This window comes from Semicossyphus pulcher, unplaced genomic scaffold (genome assembly GCF_022749685.1).
Source record: "Semicossyphus pulcher isolate SPU_LCO1_2020_fin unplaced genomic scaffold, fSemPul1.0.p SCAF_15, whole genome shotgun sequence".
Taxonomy (NCBI): Eukaryota; Metazoa; Chordata; class Actinopteri; order Labriformes; family Labridae; genus Semicossyphus; species Semicossyphus pulcher.
In genome coordinates this window covers 28,937,510-28,960,108 of record NW_027211659.1, presented here as the reverse complement: position 1 = coordinate 28,960,108, position 22,599 = coordinate 28,937,510, and the positions used below count along the sequence as shown (strand labels likewise).

Below are 22,599 nucleotides of genomic sequence, written 5' to 3'. Positions count from 1 at the left end.
ATATGCAGAGAAAGATATTTTATTGTGTTACGCTAATTTGTGTTTTGAATGTTTCAACTAAAATATATTAATATAGAGTTAAAATAACTTGTTTACACATTCTTATTAATAAACAGCTACAGAAAACCTTATTACCCCTCTGTGTATACTTTACTCTACAAAATCAGCCACGGTTAGAGGAGTTTAACCTGCAGCTAACCTCTGACCTGTCACGTTGCTTCTTGTGTTTCAGAACTGGCTGCTGAGTTCATCTCCAGGCCTCAGAGCCAGGAGGTGGTGGAGGGCGAGAAGGCGGAGTTCACCTGCGCCGTCTCCAAGGACACCTACGAGGTGAAATGGCTGAAAGACGACAAGGAGCTGGAGGCGGGAGACAAATACCAGATGGTCAGCGACGGCAAGAGACGAACCCTGGTCATTAAGAACAGCGAGCCCAAAGACGAGGGCGGATACGTGGTGATGATCGGATCGACCAGAGCCAGCGCTGACCTCACTGTGCTCGGTAAGCCCCGCCCACAGATTAGACGCAGGAAGAGGACCAACATGTTATTTTCTCTTCATGAAGAAAAACAAAAGAGCAACAAAGTTTAGAAACAGAAGGAAGTGAAACCCTGACTGAGACTTGTATTTTGTCAGAACTGAGACGTGTTCTCCTTCCACAGTCAGAATTATTGATAGAGAGGCAGGAGGAAGTTCTTAAGGAGGTCCACACAGATGTTATATCAGGAATAACAAAAGTAAATATATATAAAGGGTTTAGTTATCCTTTCACATGCTGAGTCTCATCACTGCTGTCTTTCCCCTGCAGAGAAACTGAAGATCATCACGCCGCTGAAGGACACGGAGGCCAAAGAAGGCCAGGAGATCGTCCTGAACTGTGAGGTGAACACGGAGGGAGCGAAGGCCAAGTGGCTGAAGAACGAGGACACGGTGTTTGAGAGCAGCAAGTTCCTGATGGTCCAGAGAGACAACGTGTTCTCTCTGAGGATCAAAGACGCCCAGAAGGGAGACGAAGCCAACTACAGCATCAACCTGACCAACCAGAGAGGAGAGCAGGCCAAGAGCTCCTGCAAACTCACTGTCAAAGGTCAGCAGGAAACATTATGTATTACTGAATCATTATATAACACTGATGTACTGAACTATGTAGAAGAATGATCTCATTCCCCAATCTCAGGTATCGATAAGATACTAGATCCGATCTGTAGAAAGGCTCATCCTTTTTCAGGCCACAATATAAAATCTAACCAATAGCACAAACAGACAGCTATAAAACATGAAGTAAACTGTCAGAAATCAATGAGTCTAATACGTCGGACAGGTGATAACAGGTCAGATTAAAAAGATAGATTTGGATAATTGTTCACACTTTTAAAAGGGTTTAAGTTTAAACCCTCGGCCACTAGATGGCAGTGTTGTAGTCTGTCTTCAGCTAAAGTTAACCCACACTTCCTGTGTCAGACTGGGGCTCTGTTTGTTTGAACATAAACGACTCTGAGTGTGACTAAGATAGCAAACACCTGTCTCACACCTGTGAGTGTAAAGTCTTCTACAACACTGAACATAGTTTTGGTCTCTCTGAACATGTCTCATGTTTTTGTTTTGCGTCTTTCAGAGGAGAGTCTGAGGATCATTGTTCCTCTGGAGGACATCGACACGCAGGAGAAGAAGACTGTCAGCTTCTCCTGTAAAGTCAACAGACCGAACGCCACGCTGAAGTGGACGAAGGCCGGCCAGGAGATCGTCTTCAACAAACGCATCGTTTACAGAGTGGACAAAGAGAAGCACACGATCACCATTAAAGACTGCACGCTGGCTGACGAGGGCGAGTACACCGCGGTGGCCGGAGACGACAAGTCCACGGCCGAGCTGATCATCAGCGAGGCTCCCACAGACTTCTCCGTGCACCTGAAGGACCAGACCATCACTGAGTTTGAAGACGCAGAGTTCTCCTGCAAGGTGACCAAAGAGAAAGCCGACGTAAAGTGGTACAGGAACGGACGTGAGATCAGAGAGGGACCCAGGTTTGTGACCACTGAGCTTCTGAGTGTTTCAGCTCTTGTTTGTTGGAATCAATGACTGTATATCTAGAGGTTGGAGGTTGACAAACATAAACAAATTATTTTTTCAGATACACATTTGAAAAAGATGGAAAGATCTGCACCCTGCGTATCAAAGAGTGCAGACCTGACGATGAGTGTGAGTACGCCTGTGGTGTGGACGAGAAGAGATCCAGAGCCAGGCTCTTTGTTGAAGGTGAGCTACCTTTGATTTCTTCTGTCTGAACTGTTACACTATTACAAATGATTTTTCCAGGTAAGAATGACTTTGTGTTCTGATATTTATCCTCAGTCCTCACAGCTCAGAAAGAGTTTTCTGTGTTGTTGACCCAGAATAGATCCTTGTGGTGCTCCATATGATAAACTAAGCAGTAACTGTTACTTTAGATACTTAGCCGTCCCCATCCATCCTCCTGTCGTTTAACATCTTCATGAATCTCTTCCTGTCCCGCAGAGACCCCAGTGGAGATCATCAGACCCCCACAGGACGTGTTTGAACCTCCAGGCTCGGACGTGGTGTTCGAGGTGGAGCTTAACAAGGACAGAGTGGAGGTGAAATGGTTGAGGAACAACATGACAGTCGTCCAGGGAGACAAATACCAGATGATGAGCGAGGGTAAGGTCCACAGACTGCAGGTCTGTGAGATCAGACCTCGAGACCAGGGAGAGTACAGGATCATCGTCAAGGACAAAGACGCCAAGGCCAAGCTGGAGCTCGCAGGTAAGTACTCAAACACCACGTTGATCACTGTGGTGTGACTGTGTTGTGAAAAGTTTCATCCCAAAAGAAACATGAAAACTGTGAGCTCAGGGGCACATAAAGAGACTGATTTCCTGTTTTCATGTTCCGCCTCCTCCAGCTGTGCCTCAGATAAAGACCACAGACCAGACCTATGTCACAGACGCCAGGAAGCCAATCACCATGGCCGTCCCCTACAGCGCCTACCCGCAGGCTGAGGCCGACTGGTTGTACAACAACCTGAGTCTGCCCAGAGACAACATCCACACATCCTCTGACCGCACAGAGTACCGCCTGAAGGACCCCGTGAAGGCAGACGAAGGCCGCTACAAGGTCATCATCAAGAACAAACACGGAGAGGGAGAAGCCTTCATCAACCTGGAAGTCATCGGTGAGCTCTCTGAACATGGAGCTAAAACTGTTCGCTAACCAAAACAAGCGATGTCATGTTTTTGCAAGTTAACATTAAAATAACCATAAATATATCCCACCTCTTTCCTTTCATTTTCTGTCAGCTCTCAGCGATCACTGTCGCAAGGGACTCATAGTGTACTAAACAGAGAAGCTGAACTTACATGTCCCTGTTTTATTTTCTAGATGTGCCTGGACCCGTGAAGAACCTGCAGGTGACCGACACCGCTGATGGTGAGGTCAGCCTGGCGTGGGAGGAGCCTGAGAGCGATGGCGGCAGCAAGGTCATTGGCTATATCGTTGAGAGACGCGATGTGAAGCGTAAGACCTGGACGCTGGCCACCGACCATGCGGAGAGTCCTGAGTACACAGTGACCGGCCTCCAGAAGGACTCCATGTACCTGTTCAGAGTCTGCGCCAGGAACAGGGTCGGCAGCGGACCAAACGTAGAGACCGACAAACCTGTGCAGGCCAAGAACAAGTTTGGTAAGAGTGACTTGTTTCAACCTAAAACCTTTACAGCTCAGAGAGAAGGGTTAACTCCCACGATTATTCAGATATAAAACAGCTTAAAAAGAAAAGAACAGAAGTAGTCCAAGAATTGATCCCTGGGGTACTCCAAATAATAACTAATCATTAATTGACATCAAACATTTTTAGATTGAAGAACCGATTCATAGCAGTCCTGTCAGTACCACCACAGATTCCCAGAAGACCAGCACACTTGAATCGACACTGAATTGTCATCTATCTTTATTTTAGATGTGCCCGATGCTCCTCTGAATGTGATCGTTGGAAATGTCAGCAAGTTTGGCTGCACCGTCTCCTGGGAGCCTCCTGAGTCTGACGGAGGCTCTCCCATCACCTCCTACATCATCGAGCTGCGTGACAGGACGGCTGTGAAGTGGTCGCCCGTCCAGCTGACCAAAGCCGACGAGCTCAGCGCAATCATTAATGACGTCATTGAGAACAAAGAGTACATCTTCAGAGTTAAGGCTGAGAACAAAGCCGGTGAGGGCAGGCCCAGCGCCGCGTCACACCCCGTCAAGATCATGGATCCCATCGGTAAGAGAAGTTTCATCATACTTTCACTTCAGCCAGTTAAAGATCACACACAGACTTAAACACTGGCTACAAATAACATTAGAAAATACATAAAAAGTAGAGTAAAACTTTAATATTTAGTAATATTCGTGTCTTTGTGTCTGCCCCCTGCAGAGCCTCCCAGTCCCCCTACAAACCTGGTCTGGCAGGACCAGAACAAGAGCTCTGTGCAGCTCACCTGGGAGACTCCTCTGAAGAATGGAGGTAGCATGATCACTGGATATATCATCGAACGCGCCGAAGACGGCACCGACAAGTGGCTGCGCTGCAACGCCCGCCTCTGCCCCGACCTCTTCTACAAGGTACCAAACACAACTCGAATACATGCTGATTGGCTGTTTATGTGCTGGACATGACTGTGGCTCATTACAGGAAATGTTTGTGAGTGCCAATAATTCACAGAGGGTTAAGCAAGACTTTGAGGTCTCATGAAACACACGTTTGACTTCAGGTGTCTGGTCTGAAATACGGAGCCAAGTACAACTACAGAGTGTTTGCTGAAAATGCCGCCGGCATCTCCGGCCCCTCGAACATCATCGGACCTCTGCTGGCCGACGACACACATGGTGAGATGGACACGTCTTTAATGAACTTCATTAACAGGGGATGGTTTTTGTTGTAGTGTGACGTCTCAGAGGAAATGTATCACATCTGCTGTGAAGTAACATATTTAGTATATTTGATGTTTCACTTCCCATCATGCCTCTCTCTCCTCTCCAGTTGGTCCAACCTTGGACCTGAGTGCTTTCAAAGACGGCCTGGAGGTGATCGTCCCTCAGCCTCTCAGCATCAGAGTCCCCATCACTGGGTACCCAGTCCCCGTTGCAAAGTGGACCTTTGGAGAGAAGGAGATGACCACCGCAGACGAACGCGTCACCCTGATCACCAAGTCTACATACACAGAAATGATCGTCCAACCGAGCGTCCGTCCAGACCGAGGCACCTACACTCTGACACTGGAGAACGATGTCACGTCTGTCTCTGGAGAGATCGATGTCAACGTCATCGGTACGCCATGAAAAAACTACGATCAGATTAAACCAAACAATTTGTGATAAGTAACGTACAAATGATGCAACTATAAGTAGAACAAAGAACTATTTCTAGTTCATCCCTGTTTGTATTTTTGTTAAACTTTTGGTGTCTTTGTCTTTCTGTTTGTGTTCTCCAGCCGCTCCAAGCGCTCCAAAGGACTTCAAGGTCCTGGAGGTGACCAGGCAACACGTCCACCTGAGCTGGGAGACTCCAGAGCACGACGGAGGAAGTCCTCTGACCGGCTACCAGGTTGAGAAACGGGACATGTCCCGCAAGACCTGGGTCAAGGTATGACATTAACATCCCGTACAATGTGACATGAACACACACGATACCATAACATACCATACAAAATGACACGACAGGATATGATGTAATATCAGTGTTGGATAAAGAACTATACAATACGACAACATCAGAAAACATCAACATTCAATGAACACTGTTTCAGATGAAACATCAATAAGGAACTCCATCTGTTGTCTGTCAGGTGATCACAGGTATCCAGGATCAGGAGTTCACAGTCACTGATGTGGTTGAAGGGAAGGAGTATCTGTTCAGAGTCACCGCCTGCAACAAGTGTGGACCTGGAGAGCCAGCGTACATCGACGAGCCCGTCAATGTCTCCTCTCCTGCCAGTGAGTCACTCACAATGAATAATAATTTCGAAATTATTAAAATGGAAGCTGATAAAGATGCCAACGAGTCTTAAGTCCCAAGAAACGTTCTAACCCCTCCGTCTTGTCTCCCTCCAGCTGTGCCCGACCCTCCAGAGAACCTGAGATGGAGAGACAAGTCAGCCAGCGGCATCTTCCTGACCTGGGAGCCGCCTAAGTACGACGGTGGCACCGGCATCCGAGGCTACAACGTGGACCGTTGCCAGAGAGGAACCGATAAGTGGGAGCCCTGCGGGGACCTGGTGCCTGAGCTGAAGTGCCAGGTGACCGGCCTGATCGAGGGCCAGTGGTACTCCTACAGAGTCCGAGCCCTGAACCGACTCGGAGCCAGTCGGCCCTGTAAGGCCACCGACGAGATCCAGGCTGTGGATCCCAAAGGTACCAGAAATGTTTTGTTGTTACTTCCAGGCACATCAGTTTCTTAAGTTCAATTCTTCCTGGTCTTATCCTCTTTACTACAAACTTCTGATCGACCCCTCCTTATTGTCCCTGCAGAGCCTCCAGAGATCCAGCTGGATGCCAAGCTGCTGGCCGGTCTCACCGCCAAGGCTGGCAGCAAGATCGAACTCCCCGCCGAGGTGACAGGTAAACCCGAGCCACGCGTGAAGTGGACCAAGGCTGACCTGGTCCTCAAACCAGATGACAGGGTGTCCATCGACACCAAGGCCGGATCCTCCACTGTCACTATCGCCAAGACCACGAGAGAAGACAGCTCCACCTACATCATTGAGGCCACCAACAGCAGTGGCCGCGCCACCGCCACCGTTGACGTCAACATCCTCGGTAAGAACAGAGGAATGAAGGTTTTCATAGTAAGTGTTGGTTGAGTTTCTGCCGAACCAAATTGTAAACATATTTTCCTCTCACAGATAAGCCCGGTCCTCCGGCTGCCTTCGACATCTCTGAGATCACCAATGAGTCCTGCTTCCTGGCCTGGAACCCTCCACGTGACGACGGTGGCTCCAGAGTCACCAACTACATCGTGGAGCGTCGTGCTGCCGACAGTGAGATCTGGCACCGGCTGTCCTCCACCGTGAAACAGACCACCTACAGAGCTGTCGGCCTGGTCAAGTTCAAGGAGTACATCTTCAGAGTGTTCGCTGAGAACCAGTTTGGTGTTGGTCCACCAGCCGAGCACCCATCCATCATCGCCAGATACCCCTTCGGTATGTCACGTGAGCACTGAGGTCCTTTAAGGGAAGGTTTTGGACATAAGACTGACGATTACTTCAGCCGCCAGCATTTGTACCTTTACGTAATTTAGAGCCTACTGTGTTTAACAAACAGTGTAGTCTAAGTTTAACTTGTAGTTTGGATACAAAAATTTGGCACAACTATCAAAACTATCAAAAAAGTTGAAGATTGTAATCCAGAGATGTTAAATACAAAAGACGTTAAATTCCTCCATCACTTGTTGTAGCTTAATTTACACGTTCCTCTTAAAGGGAACCAACAGTCGTGTTTTTATGCTCATCATTCAAACCTAGTCAGAGCTGCCTCTCTTTTCACACGCTTGCTTTTTAACTATAATGAAAGTGTTTCTCTAACTGAGTCCATTTGATAGATCACAGAGAAAGAAGGGATTCATTAAAAATCTAAATCTGGTCTGATCAGCCTTCGGCCCCTTCAGGCTTTTCTTAAATGACTCGGCTCTTCTCAGGTTCAGGTAGTCTTTTCTTCAGGTACATTTCTTTAGGTCGTCGTGTGAAACAAAGGTCATCTCATGGGGGACTGATCTAATGTCCTTCCTGTCTTGTCCTCAGACACTCCGGGAGCTCCCTACAAGCTGGAGGCTTCAGACATCGCCAAGGACGCCGTGTCTCTGGCCTGGTACGAGCCCGATGAAGACGGAGGAAGCCCCATCACCGGATACTGGGTGGAGAGATACGAACCTGACCACGACAAGTGGATCAGGTGCAACAAGCTGCCCATCAAAGACACCAACTACAGGTGGGTCTCACATCTCGACGGTCTAAAATAAGATTTAAACTTCTGCTCGTTGTTGGATTACATCGTGTTGATGTTTGTTTTCCTCTGCAGGGTCAAAGGTCTGCCCACCAGGAAGAAGTACAAGTTCAGAGTTCTGGCTGAGAATCTCGCTGGAACCGGAAAACCCAGCAAGGAAACCGACCCGATCCTCATCAAAGATCCTATCGGTACTAAAACATTCACTTTCATCGGGTATAAGAATCTAAAATCCTTTCAGAGCGTTTGAAACATTGTGGTTGAAACCTTCCAGATCCTCCATGGCCTCCTGGTAAACCCACTGTGAAGGACGTGGCCAAGACTTCTTGCTTCCTCATGTGGACCAAACCGGAGCACGATGGTGGAGCAAAGATCGACAGCTACGTCATTGAGATGCTGAAGAGCGGAACCACTGACTGGATCCGTGTGGCAGACAACGTCAACATCCTGGAGCACTTCCTGAAGGGCCTGATGGAGAAGCAGGAGTACTCGTTCAGGGTCAGAGCCATCAACGTGGCCGGGGAGAGCGAACCCAGCGAGCCCAGCGACCCCGTGCTCTGCAAAGAGAGACTCAGTAAGAAAAACAGAAGCTCCAGAACCAAGAACACACTGAACAGATCATACATGTCAAACTGACCATCTGCTCAAACGTTCTCTCCTCAGATCCTCCTTCCGCTCCTCGCTGGTTGGATGTCGTCAGCATCAGCAAGAACAATGCCGACCTGAAGTGGACGGTCCCCGAGCGCGATGGAGGCTCTAAAATCACAAACTACGTGGTGGAGAAGCGAGACGTCAGGCGTAAAGGCTGGCAGGCTGTTGACACCACGGTGAAGGAGCTGAAGTACACCGTGACGCCGCTCAACGAAGGATCGCTCTACGTGTTCCGCGTCGCCGCTGAGAACGCCGTGGGTGTCGGACCCTTCTGCGAGCTGGGGGACTCTGTGCTGGCGAAGGATACTTTCAGTACGTCAGAGAGAAGTTTAAGTCATGTATTGATACATTATTTTAATCACTATTATCATCATAAATATACCTGCTGATATTTGTTACAGCTACTCCTGGACCACCATACGCCCTCACCGTCACCGCTGTCACCAAGAGATACGTGGACCTGCAGTGGGAGGCTCCTCAGAATGACGGGGGCAGACCCATCCTCAAGTCAGTTCATTATTATAAGAAAGATTTCAGCATTTAACAGTAAATGTGGCCTGAGTGTGAGTGGTGTTACAGTATGAACGTGTGTTTACCTGTCCGTGACTCCGCCCCCTCAGGTATTCTCTTGAGAAGAAGGAGAAGCTTGGAACTCGCTGGGTGAAATGCGGTAAGACTTCAGGTCCAGACTGCAAGTACAGAGTGACAGACGTCATCGAGGGAACTGAGGTTCAGTTCCAGGTCAGCGCCGAGAACGAGGCCGGCGTCGGTCATCCAAGTGAACCCACAGAGATCCTGACCATCGAAGACCCGACCGGTGAGTTCAGTAATCAATAAGGATTATTTTAGAAATCATAGGAAAGAAAAAAAGGAGTCTAAATCAATCTGTCTCCTCCAGGCATCCCATCACCGCCTATTGAGCTGCACGTGACCGGAGCCAGCAGGGACTTCCTGTCCATCGCCTGGAAGCCCCCGCAGAGGGATGGCGGTTGCCCTATCAGCGGCTATCACATTGAGATGTGTGAGGCTGGCACCGAGAAGTGGATGAGAGTCAACTCCCGCGCAGTGAAGGAGCTGAAGTTCCGCGTGGAGGAGGGCGTGGTCCCCGAGAAGGAGTACATCCTCAGAGTGAGGGCCATCAACGCCGCCGGAGTCAGCGAGCCATCCGACATCTCTGAGAACGTCTTTGCCAAAGAATCCGACTGTAAGGAAGCCTGCTGGGCTCAACACTGTCCTTAAAGTGTCGTGTTTCCTGTGAACCTTAAATTCAAGATATATTTTCTCTCCATGCTTCCAGGTAGCCCAAGTCTTGAATTCCAGACTCTCGACCTGGTTGTGGTGGAAACAGAGAAGCTGCACATCCCAGTTCCCTTCAGAGCCGTCCCCTCACCCAGAATCACCTGGCACAAAGACGGCAAGGAGCTGAAGGCAGACGAACGCCTCGGCTTCAGGTCAGAACAACCATCATACAGCAGTTTGTTTCTCCATCTTAGAAGTTACTGAATCTGCCTGAAAGTAAAGATCATACACTAATTAAATATGGACCAACTGTCGGCATAAAACATTCCAATTGATTTCATTAAATTACCCATAAGTCTTAGAGGTAACTGTAGTTGCCTTCTGAAGGCTCCTTTGCTTCAGAGTAATTTGTGCTCCAGTGCTTTCTGTAGGTGTGAGCAGCAGTGGCTGATGGGATTGTTTGTGTCCAACAGGAAGGAGTACACTTCCTGTCACCTGGAGGTGGACAGCAGCGTTCACCCTGATGCAGGACAGTACAAAGTCACCCTGGAGAACAAACTGGGAGCCGCCAGCGCCACCATCAACGTCAAAGTCATCGGTAACCAATCACACAGTTCTTACAGGATTATAATGTCACCATTGTGCACTCTGAGCAGCAGATGACTCCTCATCACGTGTCTCTGTCTTCAGGTCTGCCTGGTCCCTGTAAGGAGATCGTGGCCTCTGAGATCACTAAGAGCTCCTGTAAAGTCTCCTGGGATCCTCCAGACTACGACGGAGGCAGCCCGATCCTTCACTACGTCATGCAGGTCCAACATGGCAGCTTGTTTTTATTTACAGGCCGGGATGACGGTTTCGTGTAAATATCAGGACCTGACAGAACGTTAAACTGATCCTTCTGTTGTTTGTGTTCGTGCAGCGCCGTGAGGCCGGCAGGAGGACGTACGTCAACATGATGTCTGGAGAGAACAAGGTGAGCTGGAACGTCAAAGACTTGATCCCCAACGGAGAGTACTACTTCAGAGTCCAGGCCGTCAACAAGATCGGAGGAGGAGAGTTCGTCGAGCTCCGCAACCCGGTCATCGCAGAGGACCAGAAACGTATGAAACACTGTTCTATGTTGTCTTCTGATGATGTCACAGTCTGTTCATATAAAGACTGCTTACTGTTGGATTACAATCTGTCTCTTCTCCAGACGCTCCTGACCCTCCTGTGGACGTGGAGACCCACAACCCCACCTCCAGCACAATCACTCTGACCTGGAAGCCCCCCATGTACGACGGCGGCTCTAAGATCATGGGCTACGTGCTGGAGAGGCAGGAGAAGGGCACAGACAAGTGGGAGAGGTGCAACGACTTCCTGGTGCCTGTCCTGTCCTACACCGTCAGAGGGCTGACGGAGGGCAAGAGCTACGCCTTCAGGGTCAAAGCCGAGAACGCAGCCGGGGTCAGCGAGCCGTCACGCGGCACGCTGTTCGTCAAGGCCTCAGACGCTGTCGGTAAGAATGACAACAGACTCAGACAACCTCCCAACATATTTACAGTCTGAATGTCGAGAAGAAGATAAGGAAACAGATTTACAATAAAAGAAATCAGAACAACTCTTAAATAAATGCAAAATATAAATGTATGAACGATTCAGAAGAGAATCGTCTGCTTTTAGACGTGGTGTGATCCAAACAAAGATTACTGATCTTTGATCTCCTTTTTCGAGGATTGACGACATGTCAGTCAGAATCACAGACTTCCTGTTAATTTGCCTCCTGTTCTCTCTCAGATCCTCCAAAGGTCTTCCTGAGCGGCAGCCTGCAGTCCGGTCTCAGCGTGAAGCGTGGCTGTGAGATCTGCCTGGATGCCAACATCTCCGGCTCACCGTACCCTGAGATCACCTGGTACTGGAACAACCAGGTGATCCGGCCTGAGCCACTCCGCAAGAGGCCCGAGAAACCGCTGAAGAAGAAGGTGGAGAAGAAGGAAGAGGAGAAGAAGGAAGAAGAGAAGAAGAAAGAGGAGGGAGAGGCTGAGAAGAAGGAGGAGAAGAAGGAGGGAGAGGTGAAGGAGGGAGAAGAGAAGAAGGAGGAGGAGGAGAAGAAGAAGGAGGAAGAGCCAGCAGAGCCGGAGGTGGAGGAGAGCGACTACCCAACCATAAACGAGCGTCTGGCCATCAACAACAGCCGCAGGGGTGTGTCCTCTGTGGTCATCAAGGACTCGGTCCGCGCCGACCACGGCGTCTACATGGTGAAGGTGAAGAACGGCCACGGCACCGCCTCGGCAACCTGCGAGGTCAACGTGCTCGGTGAGAATCTGCTTCTATTCTGATTACTACTGTGAATATCAGATGTGTTGTAACGTGTCCGTACATGTTCACACAGAGGTTCAAGTTTAATGAAGACAACCAGTAAAACACGAAACATTGTCTTCTGTCCACAGATACTCCCGGGCCTCCAGTAAACTTCAAGTTTGAGGAGGTGAGGAAGAATTCTGTGATCTGTAAGTGGGATCCTCCTCTGGACGATGGCGGCAGCGAGATCCTGAACTACACTCTGGAGAAGAAAGACAACTCGAAGCTGGAGATTGGCTGGAGCAGCGTCACCTCCACGCTCAGAGGGTGTCGCTACCTGGTGCCCAAACTCATTGAGAAGAAGGAGTACATCTTCAGAGTTAAGGCTGAGAACAAGTTTGGAGGCGGTCCACACTGCATCTCCAAACCACTCATCGCCAAGAATCCATTCGGTATGGCTTTATTTATTATATGAACTGGTGCTCGTGCTACAGGCTAGCTGTTCCTGGCTGTTTAGACTTATTTAAACTTTCCAAAAACAGTCCCTTCCTACAAAGCTGCACACAACACTTCCGCAGTACACAATCAGTTGTCATACAGAAGTGTTTCCAGTGTTATAAATAAATGCTCACCACACAACAAACCCAGAATGTAAATGTACGTAACAGAAAAGAACACCTAGCCTCACTGGCTGTTTTTCTGCTGTCCCATCCTGTGTCCTCCTCAGAACCTCCTGAGGCTCCTGAGAAGCCACAGATTGATGACATCACGGCCCGCAGCATGCTGGTCACCTGGAATGAGCCAAACGACAACGGCAGCCCCATCCTGGGATACTGGGTGGAGCGCCGTGAGATCAACAGCTCACACTGGGCACGTGTCAACAGGTGAGGAAACACAACAACAAAACCCTTTCATGTACTGAAGGCTCGTGACAGAGTGGGTGATGGTTGATGTGTGTGTACTCTCTGAATGTTCTCCTGTCCTGATCTTCAGGAACATGGTCCCCGACACCGAGCTGGACGTTGACGGTCTGCTGGAGGGCCTGACTTACATCTTCAGGGTGGCAGCTGAAAACCAGGCCGGCCCCGGAAAGTTCAGCGTCCCCTCAGAACCAAAGACCGCCCAGGCTCCGATCTGTACGTAAACCTTTATGAATCCTGTCTTCAGTACGGCTTTGATCAAAATGTCCTCAATAATGATAATAATCATAATTATTCATCATCATATCAATCAACAGTCATAATCAGAAACATGGAGAAAACTCGAATCAGGAAGTGACACACGAGTCTTGAACAGAAAAGTATCATAGAAATATATTAGAGGTAACATGTCCGCTTATTTGGGACTCTGCAGTGCCTCCTGGACCTCCAGTGCCCCGAGTTGAGTCAACCACAGACCACTCCATCGATGTGGAGTGGGACCCACCTGCCGACAACGGTGGAGGAGAGATCTTAGGATACCACGTGGACAAGGTCAGATCATTACCCACATTTGTATTTAGCTCCCGCCTCCCTGTACCTGCACGCTTTATGTTGTTTAATAAGACTTCTTTATCCTGTGATGTTTCTCAGGCTATGGCTGGCACCAAGGACTGGTCCAGGTCTACAGAGCGTCCATGGAAGAATCGGGCCTTCACTGTCTATGGAGTCCGTGAGGGAGCCAAGTACATGGTCAGAGTCATCGCCTGCAATGCTGCTGGCGAGGGAACACCCGGATTCACAGAGTCTGTGTTCGTCAGGAACCCTGCAGGTCAGGAAAACAATCATCAAAAGAGAGAAAAAAGAATGTGGTACCAAATCAGGTCAAATGTCTTGTGAATCAGTGTGGACGGAAATTGACTGGCTGTTTTTTCTTCCGGTTTCTTTCTCACAGAGGTGCCAGTGATTGAGCTGGATCTGTCCGTCAAGAATGGCGTGGTGATCAGAGCTGGAGAGACACTTCGTGTACCTGCCACAGTCACAGGTAAACCCTACCCATCCATCACCTGGACCAAGGACGATGGCAAACCTGACAAAGACACCGTGGAAATCCTCACTGAAGGCAACGACAGCATTGTTTCAATCAAGAATGCCCAGAGGAAGGACTGCGGCAAGTACCAGATTTCTGCTTGCAACCCCAGCGGCACCAAGTCAGCTTCGACCAGAGTGGAGGTCATGGGTGAGTCGAAGTCCAGGAAGCCAGGGCAGATCTTAAAGATATAATGATGTAACTTTAACTTGCAATGGAAGCTGTAAAATGATAAACAAACACAGAATTATAACATTGTTTCGTCTTCAGATGTCCCTGGACCTGTCACGGACCTGAAGCCTGTCGTCGTCACTCGCAAGATGATCTTCCTGAACTGGGACGACCCCGTGGACGACGGAGGCAGCGACCTGACCGGCTTCATCGTGGAGCGCAGAGACGCCAAGATGCACACGTGGAGGCAGCCCGTTGAAACTGCCTCATCCAAATGCGAGTGTGTGGGCATTATGGAGGGACAGGAGTACATGTTCCGTGTGATCGCCAAGAACAAGTATGGCATGGGCCCGCCTGTCGAGCTGGGACTCATCAAAGCTGTGGACCCACAGGGTGAGTCCTCATGTCGGAACAAGACTTCAGAGTAGCATGATATTTTGGTTTTGTTGAAAAGCGCATTTGTATTTAAACAAACGGTTGCTTTGGTGGTTCCACAGGCCCACCATCATACCCTGAGAAGTTCCACTACACCGAGCGTACCAAGAACTCCATCACACTGGCCTGGAAACCACCTCGTAATGACGGCGGCAGTCCCCTCATCGGCTACTTTGTTGAGAAGAAGAGACAGGACCAGCAGGCCTTTGAGCCCTGCAACACTGAGATCTGCCCCAACATGACCATGACTGTGGAGGGTCTGGAAGAAGATTGGATGTATGAGTTCAGGATCAAGTGCGCTAACCTCATCGGAGAGAGCGAGCCCTCCATCCCTTTGACTGTTGTCATCCAAGATGATGAAGGTGAGGTTGACTGTTTGAATAATAAAAGGTAAAACCTAGAGGTGCACACGAGTGTTCTGCTTTGAGTGCTGATTGATTTCTCCTCCTGTCCCGTCCCTCTCAGTGTCTCCTGAGGTCCACATGCTGAAGCACTTTAAGGGCGATTGCATTACCGTGAGGAAGGGTGAACCTGTCGAGATCCCCGCTGATGTCCTCGGTCTCCCCATCCCGAAGGTCGAGTGGACCAAGGATGACGTGGTGATAGAACAGCCCACTGACACTCTGCTGATGGAGACGGTGGTGACCGGCAGGATGAACTGCAAGACCACCCTGTCCATCCCAGCAGTCAACAGGAGGGACCGCGGCAGCTACACTGTAACCGCCTCCAACAACATGGGCTCAGCCAAGCACACCACCACTGTCATGGTGCTGGGTAAGTTGAACGTGCCAACCAGAGGCAGAAAACAACACGTGCTTATTGGTACGTAAAGTATAGTATTCACTAACAGCATTCTGCTCTCCTCTTAGACCGACCACTTCCACCCAGGAATCTGGCGGTGTCCAACATCAAGGCGGAGTCATGTTACCTCCAGTGGGATCCACCACTGGATGATGGTGGCAGCGTGCTGACCAATTACGTTGTTGAGAAGAAGGAAGTGGTGACAGAGCAGCCAGAGCTGGAAGAGGGACAGGAAGCTCCTGCTGAGCCACAGTGGGAGGAGGTCACCAACAGCATCATTGAGAAGAAATACGGGGTATGTTCTGAAAACAGCAACAAATGTAACGAAAACATGTTTCTTGTAACCTTTTAAATGTCCTATCTAACTCTAATGTTAACACAACCTCCGCCTCCTGCAGGTGTGGAACCTGGACACCAACAAGACCTACCTGTTCAGGGTGAAAGCCGAGAATCGCTACGGCAAATCTGACCCCTGCACAACAGAGGAAGTTCAGATCACTGACCCATTCGGCCTTCCTGGCCCACCAGAGAAACCAACCATCGCAGAGTACTCCAAGACCTCCATGACCCTCACGTGGGAGCCTCCCAGAGAAACTGGCGGCTCGATGATTATCGGCTACTGGCTGGAGAAGAGGGAGAAGGGCACTGCTTACTGGGCCAAGGTCAACAAGATGCCAGTCACCAAGAGGGGCATGAAAGGCTGGGAGTACCAGGTGAGCTGCTCAGGCTTCGTCTGTAAGCACAGAATACGTTTTCACACTGATGGTAACTTATAACCTCAGTTGTAACAGCTTTGCGCCCAAGCAGACAGACCTTAAGAATAGTCTGTAAAAACGTTTGTTGACCGTTAAGATGCCTCGTTGCAGAGCTTCAAAAGGATCCATCACAAACCTTCCACAAAACCATTGTACACCTTAAACATGTTAAAGTCCCAATGAGTTCTTTACTTACCTTTTCAATGGTCCTTTTGGACCTCCAAGATGGTCTGTTGCAGACCTTCAAGAGGGCCCATCACAACTCTTCTAAGAACTGTGTATCAGAGGCCTTTAAGAGGGTCCCTTGTAAATCTTCAGAATGGTTTGTTACAGACAGTTAAGAAGGTACCTCAGGACTGTTAGCCATGGCAGTAAGTTAAACCCTCACATCTTTCTGCGTCTCTCAGGTGACCCGTCTCATCGAGGGAACAGAGTATGAGTTCAGGGTTGCTGCCTGCAACTCTGCAGGAACAGGACCATTCAGCGGACCATCAGACTCTGCCTTTGCTGTTGATCCAATCAGTGAGTATCAGACAACACACTGTTTCCTCTATATTTGCTGGTGATGAAATTGATTTTTTCCCAGTTGGATTATATATTTTAAAAACTACTGCATTCCATTCCAGCTCCTCCCAGCATGCCTGCTGCTCCTGTGGTGGCCGATAAGACGAAGCACAATGTGACTTTGTCCTGGAAGCCACCAGAGAGGGATGGAGGAAGTCCAATCAAGGGCTACATCATCCAGATCCAGGATGAGGGCACCTCAGAGTGGGCGAGGGTGAACGACCCCGATACATTGCACCCAACCACTGAGTTCACTGTGTCCAGCCTCCGCGCACTGAAACGCTACCGCTTCAGGATCATCGCTGTCAACGACATTGGCGAGTCCGACCCCAGCCCTCGCACCAGCGAGGTTCTGATTGAGGACATTCAGCGTAAGTCTCACAATAACGTCATTGTTGGCTACAGTTCTGTGTCTCTCTGTGCTTCACCGAGGTTTCTTACTCTACAGTTCCACCTTCCATCAACATCGACATGATTGTCGACGATCTGCTGTGCGTCCGGGCTGGAGATCCATTCAGGATCCCCGCCACCATCAAGGGCCGCCCTGTTCCCAAGGTTACCTGGGAGTTTGATGGCAAAGCCAAGTCCCACAAGAAGAACAAACTGCACACACTGCCTGTGGACTCAGAGGTGAGACCCTACACAGCAACACAATGTATTAGTGAAGCAGCATTCGATAAGCTTGTCGTATGTTCTTATTGCCTAAAACAGACCCAGAACCTCTTAGTAGCACACTTTGAAGAATACTTGTTTTATAGATTTGAGTCTTACTTTCTGTTTTGTTTATTCAGGTCGAGTCCACAGACACCACATCTATTGTGACCGTCCCAGTCTCCCTGAGGAGCCACTCTGGACGTTACACCATCACCGCAAAGAACAAGTCCGGACAGAAACACGTCAACGTCAGAGTCAATGTCCTCGGTATGTCTATGATGTTTATATACTACACTGCAAACCTTAGTCTGTTTGTAGTCAGAGTGCTGAATGTGTTCACCAGAAGAGTGTTTGATGTGGTCATTGTTCTGCTTTTCTCTGATGTAGACGTCCCCGGACCTCCAAAGGAACTGAGAGTTACCGACATCACCCGCTCGACCATGAGGCTGATCTGGAAACTCCCCGACAATGATGGAGGAGAGAGAATCAAGAGCTACTTCATTGAGAAGAAATGCATCACTGACAAGGCCTGGACCAAGGTGAACATTGCTCCGTCCATTCTTTAATTTGTAATTCTGCTGTTTGTGACCGAGTAACTGATGAAGTGGTTGATGTGTTTTCAGGTGAACGCAGCCTGTGCCAGCCAGGCCTACGTGGTGCCCGGCCTGCTGGAGGGTCAGGACTACCTGTTCAGGGTCCGAGCTGAGAACAGACTTGGATTCGGCCCATTCACAGTCACAACTGACCCAGCCCGGGCCAGAGACCCCATCTGTGAGGACACATCTACTATTCCATTTTAAAAATACAGAACATCTTAAAGTGTTCACACACTAATATTCCTCTTCCTCCCCCTCAGACCCCCCCGACCCCCCCACCAAGGTGAGGGTCAACTTGGTGACGAAGAACACCGTCACCCTGAGCTGGGAGGCTCCCAAAAACAACGGAGGCTCTCCTGTGAAGCATTACATCATCGAGCGTTTGAGCTGGGACACCAGCGGCAAGGAGAAGGAGACCTGGAAGCAGTGCAACAAGAGAGATGTGGAGGAGCTCACCTTCGTGGTGGAGGACCTGAAGGAGGTCGGTATATGTCCCTCAAAAGATCCCACAACTCTGACTGCTGCTTTCTTCCCTTTTTAATCCTAATAGCACTAGGTTAGCACGGGGGTGAGCACGTCCAGGCAGCCATTTGTTTCTGTTTATTTCTCCAGAGGTAAAACAGAATGGGCCCAAGGCAGCACCCTGAGGGACCCCACAAGTGACTGAATGTAGAATTATTACACATGTCCACTTTCTTTTTTGAAACATACTGATTAAAAAACATTATGAAACTACTGATCCACTCGACTGTTCCACTCGACTGTTCCTCTCAGACTTACTGTTGTCTGTCCTGTTGTTTCACTGCAGGGAGGAGAGTATGAGTTCAGAGTAAAAGCTGTGAACGCTGCCGGACCCAGCCGACCCTCTGCCACTGCTGGACCCCTGGTCATCAAGGATCAGACATGTGAGTGACAGCCGCTTTAGCCATTTACAGACTGCCAAGAAACACATTTTCATGGTTCAGGAAAGTCTCAGAAAGAAGAAGAACATGAGATATAAGCTGTGTCTGCTTTCAGGTTGTTGCACCTGACTCATACCTGTTAGTTAGTCTTGTTTTGTAACTGCGGGCCACTTAGATAAAGCATCTCGTATCTCTCTGCAGGTGCTCCCACAATCGTGCTGCGTGAGGCCATGGAGGGCGAGGAGGGCTGTGATGTCAGCATTGTGGCAAAGGTGAGCGGCTGTCCGTTCCCCACACTCACCTGGAAGAAAGCCACTGTGGCCAAACCTGACGAGAAGGCGGCCATCCAGTACGACCAGCACATGAACAAACTGGTTACCCACGACAAGTGCACACTGCTGATCCAGCAGGCCAGCAGGCTCGACAGCGCCATCTACAGCCTGACTGCTGCCAACAGCCTGGGCACCGTCACCAAGGACATCAAGCTGTCCGTGTTCGGTGAGAAACACAAACATTAAATCATATCGCTGCATCAGCCTGTGTGCTGTGGTATATTCTGTGAATAACAACCTCTCAGGTGGTTGCAGCCTTTCCAGTGTTGCCATGTTGTTGCTATACGAATGTTTAATAATCAAACCAATGTGACTCCCCCTCCCTCCCCCTGCAGGACCTCCTGGCCCCCCTGTCGGACCAGTCAAGCTCACCGAGGTGTTTGCAGAGAGGATCGGCCTGGCCTGGGGCCCTCCCACAGATGATGGTGGATCCAAGATCACAAACTACGTGATTGAGAAGCGTGAAGACAACAGGAAGTCCTGGGTCCACGTCTCAAACGACCCCAAGGAGTGTGCCTACGTGGTGACCCGTCTGACGGAGAACCACGAGTACGAGTTCAGAGTCATGGCCCAGAACAAGTTTGGAGTTGGACCTGGGATAGTCAGCGCGCCCGAGAAGGCCAGAAACCTCTTCAGTGAGTTCAGATCAGACTTCCTGTCCAGTGATGAACGGCTCAAGATGAATGAAATTACTATTATACTTTTGTATAGTGACATTATGAGACTATTGAACTGGGCTAAGTGAAAGAACGCCTTTAGAAAACAATATTACATTGCTACATATTCCCCACCGCTGATCTATTGATTATTGATGTCTGCCTGTCCTCTCGCAGCCGTCCCCGGTCAGTGTGAGAAACCGACAGTGACCGACGTCTGTCTGGAGTCCATGACCGTCAACTGGGACGAACCGAAGTACGACGGCGGCTCCTCCATCACCGGCTACATCGTGGAGAAGAAGGAGACCTCCGCCAAGCGCTGGGTCCGCGTCACCCGAGACCCGATCCGGGCGCTGCCGCTGGGAAACAACTGGGACGTCACCGGGCTGCTGGAGGGCGCCACCTACCACTTCAGGGTCAGCGCTGTGAATGCCGCCGGCTCTGGACTGCCCAGCCCGCCCTCTGACCCTATGATCTGCAGAGACCCCCTCAGTAAGAGAGAGATTTCACACTGAGTTCTTTAACTTACGAATGAGAGTAAAATAAGTTCAATTAATTAAAAAACCTGTGTGTGTGTGTGTGTGTGTGTGTGTGTGTGTGTGCAGAGCCTCCCGGTCCGCCCACTCCGAAGGTGACAGACTGGACCAAGTCCACAGTGGAGCTGGAATGGATTCCTCCTCTGGTGGACGGAGGGTCAAAGGTCACAGGCTACATTGTTGAGTTCAAGGAGGTGGACAAGGAGGAGGAGGAGAAGAAGGCTCAGAGGAAGCTGCTGCTTAGCGGCGCTGAGGAGGAGAAGGAGCCCGAGAGCGACGAGGGCTGGGAGAAGGTGAGAAACTGCACCTGATGAGGCTGTGAGCCAAGTCTTACAACACGACATCGCCATCACCTGATATGACTACTTTTAGGACCCAATCAGCTGTTCATAAGTTCAGAGAACCCTGACCCTGTATCTTCCAGTGAGAGGCAGACAGAGCTCCCTGAAGAAGCAAAGCTCCTGAGTGTTGAAGTTGATTTTCCTTTCTCTCCAGGCGAAGGACACGGAGGTCAGAGGAACCAAGTTCGTGGTGGCCGGTCTGAAGGAAGGCGGTCTGTACCGCTTCAGAGTCCGCGCTGTGAACGTGGCGGGAGTGGGAGACCCTGGACTTGTGTCCGAGCTGATCGAAGTCAAAGACAGAACAAGTAAGACTCTGATCCACCTGTTTTTTTAATGTGGACTTTAGTAAATAAAACAATATGTCATTAAAAACAAATCCTCACCTTCTCGCCCAGTTCCTCCTGAGATGGACCTGGACGCCTCAGTGAAGGAGAAGATCGTGGTCCACGCTGGTGCAACCATCCGCATCATCGCATACGTGTCCGGTAAACCCGCCCCTGCGATCACCTGGTGCCGTGACGACGCTGAGGTGCCAAAGGAGGCCGTGGTGGAGAAGACGGGTATCTCCAACTCGCTGATCATCAAGAACTGCAGACGCCAACATCAGGGCATCTACACACTGAGCGCCAAGAACGAGGGAGGAGAGAGAAAGAAGGCCGTCATCGTCGAGGTCCTCGGTGAGTCAGCAGGACCAGAAAGAAGCACACGGAGATATATGAACATATATATTTGTTCAGATAATATCAACATAATCTAGACATACACGACCAGTCAAAAGTGTTGCACCACAAACAGACGTTACATCGCTCTCTGCAAACACACCAGACTCCATTGATAAAAACAGCGATTTAAGCTCACAGGACACAGGCGGAGCTGGTGTGCTGCTGCTCATTCATTTGTGACTTTGGTGATTACATATTTGTGTAACACAAAATACCACAAACAAACTTCCTGATGGATGCAGCGGGAGAACAGCAGCTTCTGTGTTGTGGGAGATAAAATGTTTTTGTTCATGGAGTCTACATAAACTACATAAAGATCATATCGGAACTGTTTGCTTCTAAAAATACAATAAAAAGTACTTTGAAAGAAAGAAAACAAAACTGGGCTAGACTTTCTCCTTAATATTTAGAGCTTTCTGATAGTTCTTAAAAACCTTTTTCATTCGATCTCTGACTGTCCTCCTCCTCCTCCTCCTCCTCCTCACTCCAGACGTCCCTGGACCCGTCGGTCTCCCCTTTGCCGGTGAGAACTTGACCAACGACTCGTGCAAGCTGACCTGGTACTCCCCCGAGGACGACGGCGGCTCAGCCATCACCAACTACATCATCGAGAAGAGGGAGTCTGACCGCATGGGCTGGACCTCGGTGTCCTACACGGTGACGAGGAACAACGCCGTGGTGCAGGGACTCCTCGACGGGAAGGGCTACTTCTTCAGGATCGCAGCCGAGAACATCATCGGCATGGGACCGTTCATCGAGACCGACAAGATGGTGCTGATCAAGGACCCCATCTGTAAGTAACTGAAACGTTATCATTCGGTGTTTATTATATAAAATATATATCATCCAGTCAAGAAAGAGCTGTACACATGTCCGTGCAGAAGGTCGCTCCTCGTACATACTCATAGATTCTGTAATATTCCATGAAGGAACAATGATCGAGGTCATTCTGTAAGAAAATATAAATGT

At 49.6% G+C, this 22,599-nt stretch overlaps 1 protein-coding gene across 1 annotated transcript in view; it reads left to right on the top strand.

Annotated features, from left to right (window-relative positions):
• Positions 1-22,599, top strand: part of LOC138591994 (titin-like) — a 191,914-nt gene that overhangs the window by 103,708 nt on the left and 65,607 nt on the right. Inside the window, exons 123-177 of the mRNA XM_069662570.1 lie at positions 233-499; positions 806-1,084; positions 1,613-2,021; positions 2,129-2,253; positions 2,512-2,778; positions 2,918-3,187; positions 3,394-3,693; positions 3,970-4,272; positions 4,426-4,613; positions 4,763-4,877; positions 5,032-5,319; positions 5,483-5,634; positions 5,837-5,984; positions 6,102-6,401; positions 6,519-6,806; positions 6,893-7,189; positions 7,787-7,973; positions 8,064-8,179; positions 8,263-8,562; positions 8,652-8,951; positions 9,041-9,146; positions 9,260-9,456; positions 9,538-9,843; positions 9,937-10,090; positions 10,352-10,476; positions 10,569-10,687; positions 10,798-10,978; positions 11,074-11,376; positions 11,655-12,173; positions 12,308-12,610; positions 12,886-13,042; positions 13,152-13,294; positions 13,512-13,630; positions 13,730-13,907; positions 14,031-14,315; positions 14,436-14,729; positions 14,834-15,133; positions 15,237-15,545; positions 15,641-15,867; positions 15,971-16,285; positions 16,735-16,849; positions 16,954-17,262; positions 17,340-17,521; positions 17,683-17,812; positions 17,933-18,084; positions 18,169-18,316; positions 18,402-18,622; positions 18,950-19,046; positions 19,245-19,541; positions 19,711-20,010; positions 20,209-20,523; positions 20,637-20,860; positions 21,063-21,213; positions 21,304-21,585; positions 22,121-22,423. Of these exons, the coding sequence (XP_069518671.1) occupies positions 233-499; positions 806-1,084; positions 1,613-2,021; positions 2,129-2,253; positions 2,512-2,778; positions 2,918-3,187; positions 3,394-3,693; positions 3,970-4,272; positions 4,426-4,613; positions 4,763-4,877; positions 5,032-5,319; positions 5,483-5,634; positions 5,837-5,984; positions 6,102-6,401; positions 6,519-6,806; positions 6,893-7,189; positions 7,787-7,973; positions 8,064-8,179; positions 8,263-8,562; positions 8,652-8,951; positions 9,041-9,146; positions 9,260-9,456; positions 9,538-9,843; positions 9,937-10,090; positions 10,352-10,476; positions 10,569-10,687; positions 10,798-10,978; positions 11,074-11,376; positions 11,655-12,173; positions 12,308-12,610; positions 12,886-13,042; positions 13,152-13,294; positions 13,512-13,630; positions 13,730-13,907; positions 14,031-14,315; positions 14,436-14,729; positions 14,834-15,133; positions 15,237-15,545; positions 15,641-15,867; positions 15,971-16,285; positions 16,735-16,849; positions 16,954-17,262; positions 17,340-17,521; positions 17,683-17,812; positions 17,933-18,084; positions 18,169-18,316; positions 18,402-18,622; positions 18,950-19,046; positions 19,245-19,541; positions 19,711-20,010; positions 20,209-20,523; positions 20,637-20,860; positions 21,063-21,213; positions 21,304-21,585; positions 22,121-22,423 (12,765 nt within the window). The remainder of the gene's footprint in view (positions 1-232; positions 500-805; positions 1,085-1,612; positions 2,022-2,128; positions 2,254-2,511; positions 2,779-2,917; positions 3,188-3,393; positions 3,694-3,969; positions 4,273-4,425; positions 4,614-4,762; positions 4,878-5,031; positions 5,320-5,482; positions 5,635-5,836; positions 5,985-6,101; positions 6,402-6,518; positions 6,807-6,892; positions 7,190-7,786; positions 7,974-8,063; positions 8,180-8,262; positions 8,563-8,651; positions 8,952-9,040; positions 9,147-9,259; positions 9,457-9,537; positions 9,844-9,936; positions 10,091-10,351; positions 10,477-10,568; positions 10,688-10,797; positions 10,979-11,073; positions 11,377-11,654; positions 12,174-12,307; positions 12,611-12,885; positions 13,043-13,151; positions 13,295-13,511; positions 13,631-13,729; positions 13,908-14,030; positions 14,316-14,435; positions 14,730-14,833; positions 15,134-15,236; positions 15,546-15,640; positions 15,868-15,970; positions 16,286-16,734; positions 16,850-16,953; positions 17,263-17,339; positions 17,522-17,682; positions 17,813-17,932; positions 18,085-18,168; positions 18,317-18,401; positions 18,623-18,949; positions 19,047-19,244; positions 19,542-19,710; positions 20,011-20,208; positions 20,524-20,636; positions 20,861-21,062; positions 21,214-21,303; positions 21,586-22,120; positions 22,424-22,599) is intronic.